The sequence below is a fragment of the Larus michahellis genome, chromosome 9 (assembly GCF_964199755.1).
Source record: "Larus michahellis chromosome 9, bLarMic1.1, whole genome shotgun sequence".
In the NCBI taxonomy this organism is placed as follows: Eukaryota; Metazoa; Chordata; class Aves; order Charadriiformes; family Laridae; genus Larus; species Larus michahellis.
This window is the reverse complement of record NC_133904.1, coordinates 30,189,614-30,206,698: the sequence shown is the minus strand read 5'-3', so window position 1 is coordinate 30,206,698 and position 17,085 is coordinate 30,189,614. Positions and strand designations below refer to the sequence as shown.

General features: G+C 41.8%; 2 protein-coding genes across 5 annotated transcripts in view; one reads left to right on the top strand and one right to left on the bottom strand.

Annotated features, from left to right (window-relative positions):
• The window catches only part of MAP7D3 (MAP7 domain containing 3), a 45,164-nt gene extending 33,774 nt beyond the window's left edge, over positions 1-11,390 (top strand). Inside the window, exons 14-20 of the mRNA XM_074601543.1 lie at positions 4,525-4,660; positions 5,769-5,949; positions 7,097-7,201; positions 7,454-7,507; positions 8,267-8,360; positions 8,832-9,030; positions 10,170-11,390. Of these exons, the coding sequence (XP_074457644.1) occupies positions 4,525-4,660; positions 5,769-5,949; positions 7,097-7,201; positions 7,454-7,507; positions 8,267-8,360; positions 8,832-9,030; positions 10,170-10,479 (1,079 nt within the window). The 3' untranslated portion in view covers positions 10,480-11,390. The remainder of the gene's footprint in view (positions 1-4,524; positions 4,661-5,768; positions 5,950-7,096; positions 7,202-7,453; positions 7,508-8,266; positions 8,361-8,831; positions 9,031-10,169) is intronic.
• A 2,655-nt stretch (positions 11,391-14,045) lies between these two features.
• FHL1 (four and a half LIM domains 1) overlaps positions 14,046-17,085 on the bottom strand; it is a 33,802-nt gene continuing 30,762 nt past the window's right edge. For 2 of the 4 annotated variants that reach the window (XM_074601548.1, XM_074601545.1), the window contains exons 4-6: positions 16,614-16,783; positions 15,843-16,029; positions 14,046-15,052 (exon numbers count right to left, since the gene is read on the bottom strand). In XM_074601548.1, the coding sequence (XP_074457649.1) occupies positions 14,898-15,052; positions 15,843-16,029; positions 16,614-16,783 (512 nt within the window). In that variant the 3' untranslated portion in view covers positions 14,046-14,897. Of the gene's footprint in view, positions 15,056-15,842; positions 16,030-16,613; positions 16,784-17,085 lie in introns of all 4 variants that reach the window. The other 2 variants (XM_074601547.1, XM_074601544.1) reach the window with 1 other exon arrangement.

Genomic DNA, 17,085 nt, shown 5'->3' with positions numbered 1-17,085 from the left:
TTATTGCCTGTAGTATAATTTTAAGAAAAGCAGAAATCCTGTTTGCCTTTTGAACTGCAGCCACACTAGCTGAGGGACCTACTAGGCTTAGGTTTGCAGAGTCAATAGTTACACTATGCAAAGGTCTTTCCGTCCAGTTGGTAGTTCCTAAAACTGCTTGGAGGAAGAAATCAGCTAGTAGGGCATCACCAGGCTGAGAGCCAGTTTTCACAAAGCTAGGAGATGGCCTCAGTCTTGATTCCAGTGAATGTATAATCATTGCTGCCTCAGGAAGAGTGACAAATGAGCTTGGTAGATTAAGGAGAGCCATATACTGAATAAGCGATCAGTCTTCTAGTCCTCTTCATCGTGCCAAGTAAGCACAGCCTCTGTCCCTCTCACCGATAAAATGCCATCAGCCATCTCCAGAACAGAATGTGGGAGAGCCTTCTGATGAGGTCTGGCAGGCTCCTTTCTGTGGAGAAGGACTTAGGGGAGACTTAACTGAAAAAGGAGGGATCTCTGGAGTTTAAACTACAGCCAGTGGGCAGTGCTGGAGGTGAAAATCCTTCAGACACAAGGTAAGTGGGAACATATGCTTGCTGCACGTTACTGCATGTGCGGTTCCTGTTGTGCGTTCCTCAGCTGCTGCAGTTGCCTGTGATTCCTGAGACTTATGGGCACTACTCAATGTTGGATGTCAAACAGTGTTAGTGGAAGAACTCATTTATGGTACAGTTCTTTGAGCATATGTTCCTCTAGAAGGAAGCCTGGATGTCATAGTCAAATGTGGATGTTGGTATGAAGTTGCATATCCGTCTTCAGTGACACGTCATTCATCTCAGCAGTCAGAATGTCCATCTCTTGATGTGCTACATTACTGTGGTAAATGTCTTGCATGCCTCGGAGGGGGCATAATCAATTGTGATCAATGGCATTGGTTGGTTGAAATCTCCATAACAACGTGTCCCATTTCTGTATCTTCCAGTTGTGGAACAAGAACACCTGTCCTTGTTCCTTGGATGCCCCACCTGTCTCCTCTCCACACTGACTTCTGGAACTGTATTAACCCAGTTTACCTGTTTGCGTTTTATTTTCTGTTTAATCTCCAAGCTAGTCATCTTTGTAGTGATTCATACTGGGGCTGGGTGAAGCTCTTTTTCTTTGACACATGCAAGATAAGGAAATATAAGCTTGTTCTTCAACATAGAGATGATCTCATTTATCTCTTTCATTGTTTTTGGGTCACTGCAATATTGCTAAGTAAGGCAAAATCTTTGTTCTTAAAAAGAAAAAAGTTGCTTGCAATGTTGATTTTACCCGTCTGTGTAGGCGGTTCACCCTGTGGGTTGGTGCAATACCATATTCCAGACAGCTTCTGAAGTCAGAGCACACCAATGAGTGGCATGTGGCAAATCAGTCTCCAGGTCTTGTAGGTTCAACCTAATTTCAGCTCTGTGTGCTTGTATCATCACGCCATCTCTTCTCCTTCAAACTAAACTTGATTGACTGTTGCTGACAGACAGCAATCAAGTCTTGGTCTTGTTTTTTGTGTCTTCCTACTAAAATATACTGTTCTGCAGTAAAACACTTTCTATTTTTCAGTGACTTGGAGCAGTTGTCATTTCTGGCAGCAGCCTTTCGCAGCTTCTCTGAGAGTTAAAAGGCTTGTTTCAACTTAAAGCATAAGAAGTGCTCCTTCATGAGCTCTCACCTTATGCATGATGATAGGTAATAAACTATCATGGAGCCTCACTTTTTTGTATCTGGGTAGCGAAGGCTGTGGAATATGATTCCTAGATTAATTGTGAATAAACGGCTTGCCTTGAAATGTGTTGGAATCTTCCCTCCATCCAGCTAACACTACAATACGAGCATGTTTGTGTTCTTGCTGTCAAACTGGAAAATAACAGTCCGGTAAGGAACTGACACCAGCTTCTCCTCGCATCTGTGTAATATTCTTCTCTGTCTTACGTAAAAAAGTTATAGATTAATGGGAGAAAAGGAGGAGGTTCAACTTCCACCTCTTCACAAGTTGCAGATCTGCATCCTTCCTACTTAGTTGGCAACCAGATATTGCTGAAGAAGCGCCTAAAGGCAGTCTGTATTCCCGACGGCCACAAGTATCTTAATCATGCCTCTTAAACCACAGGCTAGAATTAAGTAAGGCCAACAGATCAGTCCTCTAGATGCATTTTAGAATTGTTCTGAGGCATTTCTCTTGCCTGTTTCCCTCTTTCCCCTTCCATCACAAAAAGGTCCTTTGAGAAAAAGACAGTTCTTATCAGGAATGACAGTGGGAGTACAAGGAAAATGCAGCTGAGTATAAAACGCTGGAAGAATCTTAAGGCATGTTAGCAATCATGTTGGGAAGTCCTGTGTCCTGCCCTGTGGAAGCAGTCTGTACAAGGGCTGCGTGGAGATGAAAGCGCTATTGAAGTAACCATACAGAAAACATCAGTAAAGCTTCAAAAGTGAAAATGCAATGGGAAGGCTCCCCATAGACTTGAGGTCTCCTATCCTCTCTTTTGGTTCTATGCCCCCTGTTCTTTCCATATCTACAGTGCCCTGAATCATTATGACCAGTTTTCTTTTGGTTTTGATGCCAGGTATTCATCATATTTCAAGCTATCATTATGATGCTATAACCCTAAAACCTATAATGTAAAAGCCTAAAACCTTTAGCCTCCTTGCTGAGGATTAAGTTGTCTTGTTTAGGTTCAACTGTAAGGGGGGGAAAAAGGTTAAACCTCACATTAAATGTCAACCAGTTTTAATATGACTGAAGTTCCAGTAGTGTTAAAATAGGACTGCTGCATTGGTTGCCATGCAAGTGCATCATAGAAGGTGGCCTCTGCTGTAAAACAGGACTAGTCTAAACTGGCAAGACACTCAAGTGGTGGTGAAGAGAAGCATTTTGGTTTCTTCATGGTTGTATGCCGGCAACAGTAAATGAAACCTCCCGCCTTTTCTTTAAATTAAAAAAAAAATTATTGCAGAATATAGGAAGAAAGGCACTTAGTATGTGCAAGTCTCAAGTAGCAGATCCTGCTGATGGTTCTTGTAACTGCAAAGGATCGATCTTTCCTGCTCGGAGCTGAGGAGGAGGAGGAGAACCCCTTGTGACTGAGTTCAAATTGGGAAGTGTCGTGGCTGATTCCTGTTTGTACCAACATGACTGCATTTTTGCCCAAATCAGAAGCAATGTGTGTCCTGGGGAGGTGCTGCTTTTTCAGCGCTGGCTAAAGCTAAATTTTAGAGAAGTCCGTGACTGCACTTCATGTGTTCAAATGCTTTTCCTAGGATTGCAAGAACAATTTTTATGCAGAAAACACTGCCATGATTCAGCTGCTATGGGTGCACTCTGTGTAATTATGCCCTACAGCTGCAGGTAGTGATTACGTGTCCATGGGGCTTAAGCAGCTTTTTGGGTATTAAAGTTCCTAATGATGGCATTGTGTTTTGAATGATTTGTCTTTAGGTCAGAAGTAAAATTACTGATGAAAGCCCGATGTCATTGTTCCTTAATATTACCTTGGCTCGAAGGCTTTATGAATGTTAAGCAAACGTACATGTGCTGAAATATTAAAAAGAAGAAAGGCAGGTCCTCACCTTACACTATGATGCTATTGCTCTACTGACGCCAAGAGCTCATTCTCTGAATATTCAGATGATCAGTTCTTTAGCCACAGTCAAACAGTAATATTTCTAGAGAGTGGGAATAACTGGTAAAACTAATCAGTGTTCTTTCAATATATATTGAGAGCAGCTGGATGGCAAGAGTGCTTTTTCCCCTAATGTTAATTTATAATTTATATAAATAATAATAAATATATAATTTATAATACATGTGACCATAAACACCAGGCAGGCCATGAGGAAACCTAAACTGCAGGACCATACAAATATCTACTAACCTGGTGGTTGGAGCTGTTTTGGTCTCCATGAAAATTGGAAAATGATTAGTTGCTAAAATCTGTAGAAATATGCTATTGCTGAAGTCATTAGTATGTGCCTTCAGGGCCAGGTAACGGGGTGATTATTTGCACCCTAAGATACTCTGTAAGTATAAAGGCATGAATGTTAATGTTATGAAACAAGAGAAATAAAAAAAAAATATTTCCTCTTTAGGGTCACGTGCGTTGAGTTTTATTAGAAGGAAGTTAAGTGTATTTCCTAAAGCAGTATTTTTTTCAGTTTTCTTTTAAGTGTTATAGAAAAAACAATGTATTTTTAGAAATACGTTTTTAAGTACTATGGTAATTGGAGAGTGTCTTTAACTGTATCGTCTGGCATACGGCTGGATGAGTGCAGCTGAAATGAGTTGCTGTTATTTTGGTGTCAGTGAGATACTGTAGCTCTGCATCTCTGTAGGAATGCCCTTTGGCTCTTGTGGGCCTTTAGGTACAGGGTGTACCTGCTGAGTGATGAGCACTGATTGAAAAGATAGCGGGTTAAAAGGAAAATCTCATCTCACAGTGATAATGTCTTTTTTATTTTAAGTCACTGGCGCTTTTTAACAGCAGTTTCTTTTAACCTTTGCAGAATCAGGTAGCAAAACAGTAGCAGGGACCACCACGGCTGAAGAAGCTGCTAAAATCTTGGCAGAGAAACGCCGTCTAGCTCGGGAGCAAAGAGAGCGTGAAGACCAAGAAAGAATTCAGAGACAAGAAGAGGAAAGGTAACAGTTCAGGAGAAGGAAGGGATGCTTTCAGTGGTGGGGTGTGGTTGGAGTGGACACTTCAGCTGGATATGTTTCCTAAGCATTCACTGAAGATCCTGTAGATCTTAATGGAGTTCCTGAAGCAGAGAGACAGGCACTAGCACCGTTGGAGATGGGACAGGTTGCTGTGTATATTATTAACCAGCATCTCAGTATATACGTAATGCAGTGCGAATTGCTGCTTCTTTTTCCTTCTGGTCACCACTGGTGCTTCTATTTCAAAATTAGAATGTGCTTTTTACACCACTTGTATTTGTTTTGTGGTCTTGACATAGTCAACCTCTCTATTAAACTTTCCTTTGATAAACTCAGGCCATGGATTGATGGTACATTAAATCTCACATCAGTGATCCTAAATCTGGATCAGAAATGTTGCAGCCAAGTAATTCAAAGTGATAACTCAGTGTACGTTTGGTTCACCGCGTAGAAGCTCTTAAAAGTAAATTATTAATTTTGTGCAGACTAACTTTATTCCAGATCAGGGAATGTCTGCCTGGTCTTCTCTGAACATTACAGAATTGTCTGTTTTCCACTCCTGGGTATAAAGGTGTCATAAACCTGCAAGTTGTCTGCTGCAGAGGTTTTATCAGAAATAGAATGTCATCGGATCTGTTGTGTATCTCTGCATGATTTGACTGTACACCTCCAGTATATGTGGAATTTGGACTATAGAAGAAACAGTCTTTTAGAAAATCCAACTAAATTTATATTTGACAGTGACTGAAAGCTTCATTCCCGTTGTAGGTGCAGGTAGCCTTTATTAAATAGCTGTCACTTAATCAGTTCTCAGTCAAACATTCCGTTATTGGAGCAACCTGCCTTGGCCTTGACTTAATCAGCAAAGAACATTATGTACTTGTAGGTAGTTTCTTCCAAGTTGCTCTGCTTTTTTCTTTGACGTGTCTGGATGGTGGCATTTGTAAATCCACACCAGAAATTATCTTTACACAGTTATTCTGTGACTGGATAACTTAGAACTTTCTTGCTTTCCTAGTCGGTCTCATGTGCATGCACACTTTTAAAGAAATGGATATCCAGTTGGTAATCTGTGTCTTGGAAACACTAGAATCAGAGAAGAAGAAATGGCCAAGAGAGCAATTGAGGAAAAAGCACGGCGGGAGGAGGAGCTGCGCAAACAGGAGGAAGAGAAGAGACTGGCTTATGAAGAACAGCAAAGACAAGCTGAAGAGGAGAGGATCCGCCGAGAACAGGAAGAGCAGGAAAAACTTGCAGAGCTCCAGCACCAGGTCTGCTTTTCTGTAGGCTCAGCTGTGTTCCTCGTACAAGCTGCTGACGTGTTTTCGAGGGGGTGACCTTGATTTTCTTTCACAGAATGTTTTTGACAAATGTGTCAGGAATTATGTAAAGCAGAGTTCATCCTGTCTGAGATGGATTTGAGAATGTCTTGAAGTCCTTTCCTTGTCCTAGTCTATGTGATTTACTTTTTTTTTTTTTCAAACATCTGATAAATTCAAGTGTGGGGCAGAGGCAGAATTTTCTTTAGCCATCTGGGAGGCTGTTTTGCATATGTAAAATACTTGTACTGAGCCCACTTTCCCAGCTTACTATCGCAGATTATAAGGAGGTGGTTTGTCTGGAAAGTCAGCTTGCTCCGATTCCTTTCAAAGAAAGATTGGTAGTGTTTCCAAGTCTGCTTTTCCTGTTGCAAAAGAGTCTTCCACAGCTAATATCTGTGTGCCTTTACAAAGGCAGCCTTGTAACTGAAGGGAGATGTTTTGCAGAAAGTGAACTTACTTTGAATTACATTAATTTTGAAAATTAAAGCAGTTTTACAATGAACTTCTTTGTATTTTGAAGAGCTGTATCTTGTGGATAGCATTGACGTGTGTCTGAACGTTTCTTTAAAAGCCTGTTTAAGTTAATAACAATTATTCAGAGCGTTACCTAGGCTTCTGTCTTCTTTCCAGTCATACCGGAAAAGATTTTCCAGTGTAGAAGGAATGGAAGATGGTCAGCACCAAGTGTCCTTGTAGTAATACCTGACTGTCAAGATTTCAAAGTTAACCTTGCCACATTTAGAGTTTAATTGCTGTCTTGTTACTTTAGAAATTATCCTTCCTTCCTAGACAAGTCTTCAACCTGAAGTGTAGTTAGAACCCTGAGTAGCTCAACAACGTCCAGAACATTTCCATAATCACAGTGTAGCCGTGCACATCGTTTTTCTTTTCAGATCAGCTTCTGAACGTCATATTAATATCTGTTTCATGCCAGCAGTTGGGTATTTGGCATTTAGCTGCAACGTATGGTAATATTAAATAGTGATTGTCTGATCTTCCTGTCTGTGTTGAACCAGAATCCCTGTAACAGCTCTGCTTTTGGCTCTTGGGAACGAGTTATGCACTGGGTGCTCTCTGCTTTTTGTTTTATTTTTAGAGAGAAGAAGCTGAAGCAAAAGCTCAAGAAGAGGCTGAAAGACAGCGGCTGGAAAGAGAGAGAATTATGCAGCAAAATATGCAGGAAAGGCTGGAAAGAAAAAAGGTACGCTGTTTTGAAAGCAGAGAAGTTACTCAGCCTAAAATAGCGGCTGAGGTGTTAAACTGAACAGGCAAACAGTCTCAGATGTATTTAAATAGTAGCGTGTTCTTTAAAATAAGCTTGTGAGCTTTAAAAACTCTGGAAAAAGTAGTAACTTTATGAAATAGGAAAATATATGATTGATGAAAATGTAAACCGGAACGCTGAACTGTAAAGCTCTCTATGTTATTGCAAATATCTTCCCTGTTTTAACAGAGAATTGAAGAAATAATGAAAAGAACACGAAAATCGGATCAAAGCGAATCCAAGGTACTTGTTTGGATCTGTGTAATGACAGAATAGGCCCTTCCCGGAGAAGGCTTTGCCTTGTATCCTGTCTTCCTCTGCTGTCCTCACGCAAACTGGCTTCCACGTGAAGTGCAGAGTTCTGGTGCACCAGAATGACATTCAGTAGCTTCCCGTTGCACCCATCCTTCTGCTTTGCTTGTTCTCGCCAAAAGTCTTCGCTGTGTTTTTGTTCAAGGCATATAGAAACAATGGGATCTGGTGTTACTCTGCACAGATTGGTTAAAAAAGCACTGCTTGGCAATGGATTATTTTTTTTTTATATATATAGCTAGGCATTCTGCTGGGGCTGTTTTTCCCCAGAAAACTTAACTTCCTGGCTTTTTCTGTTTGCTTAAAGCAAATCTTGGATGCCCCTTGGATTGCTACAGTAAACTGGATGTATTTTTGTTAATGTAGTGACCTAAGGCTTGCGGTAAACTATGTTGAGGAGTAGTTGTTGTCCTCTGAACATTCAAAGACTCAAGTCCTCACGTAGCTGAAAATCAACAAATATTTGGCACACACCTTGGAGAAATGAGGGGAAGAAACTTGGGAATAGTCCATGGGCAGGAGATGGAAGTGGGTCCCACGCGTTCCTGGGTGACCTGATTGTCTCTTAGCCACTGGGCTGGTGTGGCCTTACGGCGGGGCACGGAATAGTCCTGCGTGGGAGCTGGGATTGAACATTTGTGGAACGCTTTATGGTAGTGAGCTGCTCTGAATAACATTCTGGCAATTCAGTTGCAGGATGAAGGGAAGTCTGCCTCTGAGGCTATGGAGGGAGAGGATATTGAAGAGGAGGAAGAGCTGGGTCTTGAGAAGACTGATCAACCAGGTAAGGAAACTTGATGACTCAGGTCTAAGTGGCATCAGTGTCTCAGTGACGTTTGGGCATTGTTTAAGATGTCAGTCACTTAATTACGTTGCCATGGTCTGAGACGCAAGTCCCAGGAATGCCAGGGAGGGTCTCTGCCTGAACGGAGAGTGTATCGCTGCCTGCTCCATCCTGCAGGACACAGTCAAAAGGATTAAGTGCAAAAGTTATTTGAGAGTAAAATGCAGGCAGCATGCTTTCATTTTACAAGTGTATTTTTGAAGATGGAAAACTAATTTCATGTTGTTATAGGCAGCTTGTCTATAAAGAAATCAATCTATTGAAGCCAAGTGCTTCGAGTTTTGGCCAGGAAAGGTCAGCTAGGCAGCTGTATTTTATTCATTTAGAACGAATAAAATGAATCTGTTACTGAAGCTCTTTTTTTTTCGCCCCTCCTTTCTTTTTTTTCCTTTCTTCCCCGCCCTGCCCCAGGAAAGCTAAATGGCGTTGAGTTACCGCAGGAAGTCAAGGGGGAGGCAGAGGGTTGTTTAGAGACTGCGCGTGACTTGATCTCCGCGAACTCTGAGGAACACGATGTGGCAGAGTTGAAGGCCAGTGAAGTATTTATGAATGGAGGCGATTTGAAAAGTGATGACGGGTCTCTGCTCGTTACTGAATTAAAAGATTCCAGGTGAGTCTGTGTAGGTGGCTGTTTTACTGTCAGAGCAGTTACCTGTCACATGAGAAGTCCCTCTCTCTTTGAATTAAATCCAGTGCTGTATGTAGCGTTGCATCCCATCTTGCACCCGCGAGCTTTGTGGCGTTTCTCTGGCTCGCTCCAGGCGTGTGGTGTGCGCATGCTGTCCGTTTACTGCTTCACGCGGAGGCAGTTAGTTCAGGATAATTGTTTGTTTAGATGGCACCAGGTTAACGGTACTGGCTTTGCTAAGAAGTGAGGCATGTGGCCAGGAACGTGGCAGTGTTACTCCTAAAGAAACAGCATTGGCTTGAAATCTTTCCCCTTGAAACGTGTAGCAGTTCTTTTCGTTAACAAAACATTAAACAAGAGGGAGGGCAACAACACTGAAAAGGGAGAATAACCTACAGAAAGCTCCAGAACAGTTTCAGTTGCGCTGAGACACCAGATACAACACAAAAACCTCCCCTAATGGGAATTTTTTTTAGTATTTCAAATTTTATCTTTTTGAGCATAAAGCATTTCCACCTACTGCTGGAAAATCTGTCCTCTGATGCTTGTTCCTTTTGCTCGTCTAAATGATAATGATTTAGAAATGACATTGTGAACTCTTTTTTTTTTTTTTTTTTTTTTCCAAATGATGATAAATTCATTTTATTCCTCCAGTGATGGAATATAAAGAGTTTTTCATGATTTTTCTTAAGAATGAATGAAAATCGATCACGTGGATTTGGGTTTAGATTTTGAATCTGTTTTGAGTATTGCCAGTCTTGTGAGGTTCAGATTTGTGTTTTAAAAGTCTTAACTGGAGAAAAAAGGCAAAATACATACTACTAAAATAGGGTTTTAATGGTGCAGGGCTTTAAACTTGTTGCTTTCTTATATCAAATTTTCTTACCTGAGAGCTATTAAAAAGGATAGTAAAAAGTGAGTGTATGTTGGTGAGTTGTTCTTCCCCATTGTCTCTTGGAGAGGAGATCGCACATGGCAGCTGGAGGAGCTTGTCTGGGAATGCCCTTCAGGATATTCAGTGCTTTGCAAAGTATGCAGACTGCTAATTGGCTCTCCTGTAATGAATCTAAAGGTTAAACATCCAGAAATTCTAATACAAGTATCCATTCTTTTTGTTCTAGCCATCCTGCAAAAGAAATGGTTATCGGTGACTCGGTGAAGTTGGGTGTTAACGAAGCTGATCGTACAATTGGACTTACGCAGAATCTTAATGGAAAATCTGGTTCGTGGACTTTTGAGGAGTTTATTGACGTTGGAGTACATTCCAAGTCAACCAAACTGACCTCGGACAGCATCTCTGCTGGTAACTGTAATCAAAACTTGAATGATGCTGCTACAATACCTTCTAGTCCCAAATTGGCTTTTGAGGAAGATGGTGCAGTGAATTCATTGACCAAACCTATAGATGCTTCATCAGGTAATCCAAGCTGATTTCCCTATCTGTCTCTTCCTCTGGCTAGCTAATTAACTTCCTTGCATTTTACTCTCCTTGCCTTAAGTTCAGCTTCTTTTTTTCAAGGCACTTTTTCCTATGTGTAGACCGGAGGGAAAGCTCTTTAGTGGTTGTAACTTGCATTCTGTCAAATGGAGTCACCAGCTGAGGCCTCTTGAGGGACTTGCTCTTGACATTAGCTATGGCTCGACATTAAGGCTCTTCCAAAGACACAGCTGGGCCCCTGGGAAGCTCCTGTATCTCCTACCAGCACTCAAGCCCATCTGTTGTATTTTTAGGTTTCTTCTAACGTGTCTTAAATGGCACTTGTTACTTTTGAAGATACTAACGGTTTAAAAGGTGTCTGATGTAACTCTACAGACAAGACCTTTCCGCTCCTAGGCATGTTCTGTAACTTTTTGATGACGGCCTGCATGGTCTTACAAGGTCTCTTCAGGCTCTGGCAACGTATTAGCTGTCCGCTCCACTTACTATAGAACAGCCTTTCACTTCACTGAGAGGGGTAACACCAACCTTAAATTCCACAGATGGTTATGTTACATTTTGGGAGGAGTAATAAGGCTGCACACGCAATATTCTGACTATTCTGAAAGAAGCAGGGCTGCGTCTGAAGCCACACGTACTTGAGAAGCCAGACGCTGATGCAGTACAGCGTTGTGTGTCAGAGAGGCTTCAGTAAGCTAGTTTACGTAAAAGTAAACTTCTCTGGTGTTGGAGCTGAACCCCAAATGGACGTACTCACAGCAGGAGATCTCCTTCCGTGAGATAAATGACTGCGTGAACAGTTGAAACGAATGGTGGTGGAAAAAACAGGACTTGCTATCCACATTTTCTTTAAGTGATGTGTAGCACTTTTTTTGATTAAAGTGTAGCACTTTTCTAGACTGAACTGTTTCCTGAGTCTCCTCTGTCACTTGGCGTCTTGTGAATTTTAGTCCCATGGAGGGAGCCTTATTGAGACGTTCCGTGAGGCCACGACTACGTGGGCTGTGGGAAATGGGACGTGATGCTGCTGATCGCATTTTGTTCTGATCAAAAGCATTAACTTTTTAGTGAAGAAAGTGTTGCCTTTTAATTCTGAACTTGAAAATGCTTAGACATAACATGGTTTAAGAATTATCTGCATAAGTTTGAAAAACTAATATTCATAGGTATAAAAAAAAAAAAGGCTACTGTGCCAATTTTGGACCGTAAGTAACCAAGTGGTTCTGTGCTCGCTCGCTGGATGTAGACTCTGACAGTGATGATAGGCGTATGTGGAATACACACGGTTATGATGGTTAAATGTTTTCTTCTCTTTGCTCTTTGGACAGAACTGTGAACACTAGAGACCTGGAAATAATCTGATTGCACTTCAGTAATCCAGTTTTATCAAGTACCGAAGGCCTTGTTTTGAAAAGCTGCTTGTTTACCTTTACCCATCTTCAACTTTGCAAAAAAACCAGAACAACACCGGGGGAGGGATGACAAACTTCTAGATTTGCACCTTGAAACATTTCAGGGAAACTATTGTGCTGATATTCCTTTTCCGTTCGTTTAGCTGACTGTTAGATGAGATTTCCTTGTTCAAATATCATTTCCCTTTTACAGACTTTACAGTAACCTGTTTGAGTCTTTTCTTTTCTTTTCCTATGAATATCATGTACAGCAGCGTGCCACTGGAGGCTCCCCAGTTAGCTACTGGCCAGGTTTTGCGTATTCCTAGAAATGGCACTTGATGAAATAAGACTCATTTGGGGTGTGTTAAAGCTGAACTCCCTTTGGAATGTTCTAGAACAGCGCTGTTACTTGTTGGTTCATGTGCTATTTAAAAAGGCACAATTAAATATCTTCAATTTCAAATGGAGAAGAAAAATTCCTTATTTTCTACCCTGAAAATATTGGCAGTTTCAAAATGCAGTACTGTACCATCGCTAATATGTTTTAATCTACTGGCAAACATCAAAACGTTTTATAGCATATGCACTAAGATATTACTGAAATGTTGAGTACCTAGATACGTCTGTCATAGTGCGGTTTAACATGTCATGCTTTTAAAAATGTTTTCCTTCTGAATTACTTATTTATCTACACTCATGGAAGTATTATTTTATTGTGTACATAACAGTATTAGACCACTGAAGTCAATGTTTTGTTCATGTTAATTATTCTAAGTGTTCCTGTTGTAGCTTTATAACAGTGGCTGCAAGCTGCATATATATATATATTTCCCTTCCCCTAAAGCCTGCGTTAAGTAATCTATTTAACCTAAACTTGCCTGCTTTTTACAGCATGAAGAGATTAACTAAGCATCTTCTGCAAATTGCTACTAAAAGTAATAATGCAGTCTTGTTCTTAAGTCTCCTGTAACAGATATACCGGATAAGTGAGCACCGTAAAGAGTAGCTGTCCCCAATCCTCCTGTAAACCGTTGGCTGACACTTCCATTCAAACGGATCATCCGAAGGGCAGCTGACTTTTCAGTGGTTAAATGCAACTGGTTTTGCTGGAACTAAACCTGCTCTGTCCTCAACATCATGGTTACAATAGGAAACCCTCAGCCTTCTTCCTCTCACGGTTTGCTATTCAGAATACGGTAGAACTGTTTTAGACTTTAGAGCAGTGCCTTAGGTAAAAGGAAAAATGTATTTTTGTATGATAGCTGGTTCATTCTGGCAGAGACAATCATTCTAACGGAAAAGATGCCGATATTTTTTTTCTGTGCTGATACTATTTGTTGAATGATCTGTTACAGCTCTGTGTAAATATGTGCACACTGTTAAATAAACTTTGCAGTTGAACAATGCTTTAGTTCTGTAATGCTAACCATTGCCTTAGTAGGAGTCTCCAGCCCCTTGCCACGCTGACCTGCACTCTGGTACCGCGTTAGCTACGCCACACCGTGCACTCCCAAAACTGGTAGCCTCTTTGGCAGTTGCATTTGTGCGGTTGGGAAGTATTTGTACTAATGCCTTCACATCGGGCTGTGTTTGTACATGCTGATGACGTGTTTGTAACTTGGATTCTTTAACATGCTTTTTGCTGCAAGCCTTTGCCTTTTCCTTGTAGCCCCGGCAGCTTTACGTTCTAAGGGTGAGTCTGGCAGTGTTCCGTGGCCACAGCAGAGCAGTGACCGTCAAGGACACAGCAAGATGGTGCCTTTTGTTTGTCTTGCAAGGGTTCTTTGTTTCTGGTGGGTGCTCGGGAATGACTGGAGCAGCATCCAGTCGATAAATGTATGGTATCGACCACCCTGAAACCAGCATTCAGGTTGGGGAAGGGTAGTGGTAGAGCGGTGTATGGCCAGTGGCTGTACACGCATTCTCTAAAGGGCTTTTTCACACAGGCTGTTCTTGGCAGATGGTCTGGTGTCAGTAATATATTTAAAAAATTATTTTACGGAAATTGTTGCTTTGGTCCTCAGATATCTAAGGGCGCTGTAGCAGAACAGGTGACTCCGCTTTGCCAGTATCAGTGTATCAGATCGATTGCAGTAGCTCAGCCCTAAGAGGTGTCAATCGTGTAAGATGGCAAAATGAAAACACAATTTTCCAGACCGCAGGACTCCAAGCAGGCACTAGTTTCATTTTTATTAAATCATAAACCATACACTGTCGTGATAGGAGAGCTATCGTTGTCTGAGCTATTTTTAAGGCACTTCTAAATGCATGTGCATTTTGGTATAGTTGAAAGATTTACTTCTTGTTAATGGATTAATAATTGTATATAGACAACCTCATTTAAACCATGATGTAAAAAAAGCTGATGAGCAAAACTTTTGGGCAAACCATGCGGAAGTCAAGATTAAAACAAGGTTATGGAAACATAACTAAAGCTAAATTGTACTGCCAAAACATTGTTATATGTAAGATGAAGCCATTCCGTACACTTGCTGCAAAATTTGGTGGGGTAGGGTAAGCGAAGGTATTTATTACTGTGCTGCTGTTACTGGTGTGATGTATGTGATGTACCTGTACTTGTAAAAGCGTAATAATGGATCTTTCTGATCCCAGGTGCAATCTTTCATCTTTATTTCTGAGGTGTGCATGCCTTGTCAAACCTATTTCATGTAAGTGCCGAGCTTAAATGTATACCAGACAAATTAAAACTAGCTTTGTTTTAGTTTAAGCCACACACAGGTTATGTAGTATGTGGATCTCTAATGCTAAATCTAATGGCATTTCAAGCCTTTACACTAAGGGTTACTTGGAAGCAAAGTTAAATTTTTGCAAGGCTACATGCTTTTGTACTGCAGGAGCTTCAAAAGTCAAACCCAGTATGCTGAGGCTACTTTAGTTTTTATACTAAAATGGAAAAAAGTTAAAATTCTTAACATGCAAAAAACCTGCTTCTTTACCAGGATTGTTTTGGAAAGCAGGGCTCTAAAATCCATTTTACAGCAGTTGCTGTCTGCTCCTTACAGTCGTTTGGGACACTCAGCACAGTAAATTTTTCCATTATGGCAAACAAAGCGCTTGTTGGCCAGACCACGGGCACACTTTGTGCATTTGAAACAATAATCGTGCCAGGATTCATCTTCGTAGTTAACCACACTGGTTCCTCTTCCAAATCCTGCTAGGAGAGAAAACAATTATAGGACGGCGATAGTAGCTTTTCCCTTGGCTGGGTTTGCCCATCCCGCCTCCTGTGCTTCTGTAGGCTTGCAGGCCTTACTTGTATGCCTAAAATACTAGCCAAAATGGCAACTGAACCATGTTGTTTGCCACTGGGTGTTACTGCTCTTAGAGAAACGGGCAGCTTAGCATAAAGCTTGCATGGCTTGTCTCTGCAATAAGCTTTTTCCCTTGGGTCCTTTCTCTAGGAAACGGTCAAGCTGAAGGAAAAAAAAAAATCAAGGTGGAACCAAGGCCAGGTTGGCCTAAACGCCCTGCCTGGTTGTTACGGGCTCAGTCCATGCTCTAAAATGCAAAACGGAATGCAAGTCTCATGGGACCAGCAGGATGGTGCCTACATTGCAGGGCTGAACTTTCTGAGCCAGTAACTGTGACGTGTAAAATACATCAGAAGTGAAGCAAATAATGTCACTTTGGGGCAATAAAACACTGCTCTTTTTAGATTTAAGGTTCCCAGACTAAGATTAGGTGGGAACACAGTTCTAGTTGGGCAAGTTTTGAAGGAGGTAGATTTGAGGCATGCAAAGGGTGAAGAACTCAGTTACTAACTCAGGCTCCATCCAGCAAGAGCACGTGGCTTATTGTTAAATCCCATGGAAATTGCTGGGAATGTTTTTGGGATTCTAGACCTGTTTCTGTGTTAGTGCCCTCTGAGCCGCATGTCTTTGGGGATCCCTGCTCTGACCTTCAGCTCCCCCCGCCCTCAAGCTGCATTTAATCCAACATACCTGTAATAGGATTCTTGCAGCCAGCACACTTCTTGGCAACGCACTCCTTGTAGCACTCAACGCAGTAAAACTGATCCTCTACAGCTGTGAAGCGCTTCCCACCCAGTTGCTTCTTGCAGTTGGAGCAAATGAAACACTCGGAATGCCAAGGCTGTTCCTGGTAAGTGAGGCCTCCAGAAGTGATGGGCTAGGAGCGAAGAGCAGAGATGCGTTTCAGAATCGGGAGGGAGGAAGAGAGGCAATGCAGGTATGGGGTGTAGGGTACAAGGGCTCTGTCATGGAAAAGGTATCTTGAAAGTCGTCATTAAAATTAAATAGTGCAGTGCACTTGAGTTCCTCTAGCCTGAAATCCTGCATGCCTGGAGCTTTCATAATAGTTCATTTTACATGCAGTGGCTCCACAATTCTACAGTAATCAGTTGCAAAAGTTGTAAAGCAGCTATTTTATAAAATATGGTTTTACTGCTTGAATACACAATACCTACTACAGAGCTTAAACCACCCCCAAAGCGAGCACGAGGCCAGTGCCCGCTTGGTTTCAGCAGGGTTGCCATCAGATAACCCTACAAGCCCCTCAGATGCTATAACGTGCAAGAACCATTAGCACTCTCACATTATTACACCACCAGCGGCTTGCACCAGTTATCCCAAGGAAAGAACATAAGCACTGGTACAGCTCCAGTGTCATCTGTCCACTGGTTGACTCTCCTAGCTTCCAAAAGGAGTAAGGGCTAGTTCCGGCAGCTGCCTTTGCGAAGTGCAAGGACTTACATTCTTGCATTTAGCACAGGTCTTGGCAAACTTATGCTCGTGGCAGGAGACACAGTAGAATTCGTCACCCTTGGGGAAGAAGCTCCCAGATCCAATCACTTGCTTGCACTGGCTGCAGGTGAAGCAGTCCTTATGCCAGACCATCTTCTTGTACTCAACATTTTGGTCTCCTACAACAGACAGAAATAACTTGTTAGGTGGGATTTCAGGCTTGTGACAAAACTCCCCACCCTGTGCGATGTAGCACACCTGCAGGCAAGACCTATGCCCAGCACTTCAATTGTAACATGGTCAAGGGATGAGCTGTTAATTTCTGTATCTGGTTTTAGACAGGGCATTCTAGATTTTCTTAAAATATTTGTCAGAGAGGTGCCTGAGCCTCTCTGAGAAGAGGACCTTGATTTACAGAGGAAAGCTTTTGGTAGAAATGCGTCAAGACTAACTACTGGGATGAACTTCCCCCATGAGGGTT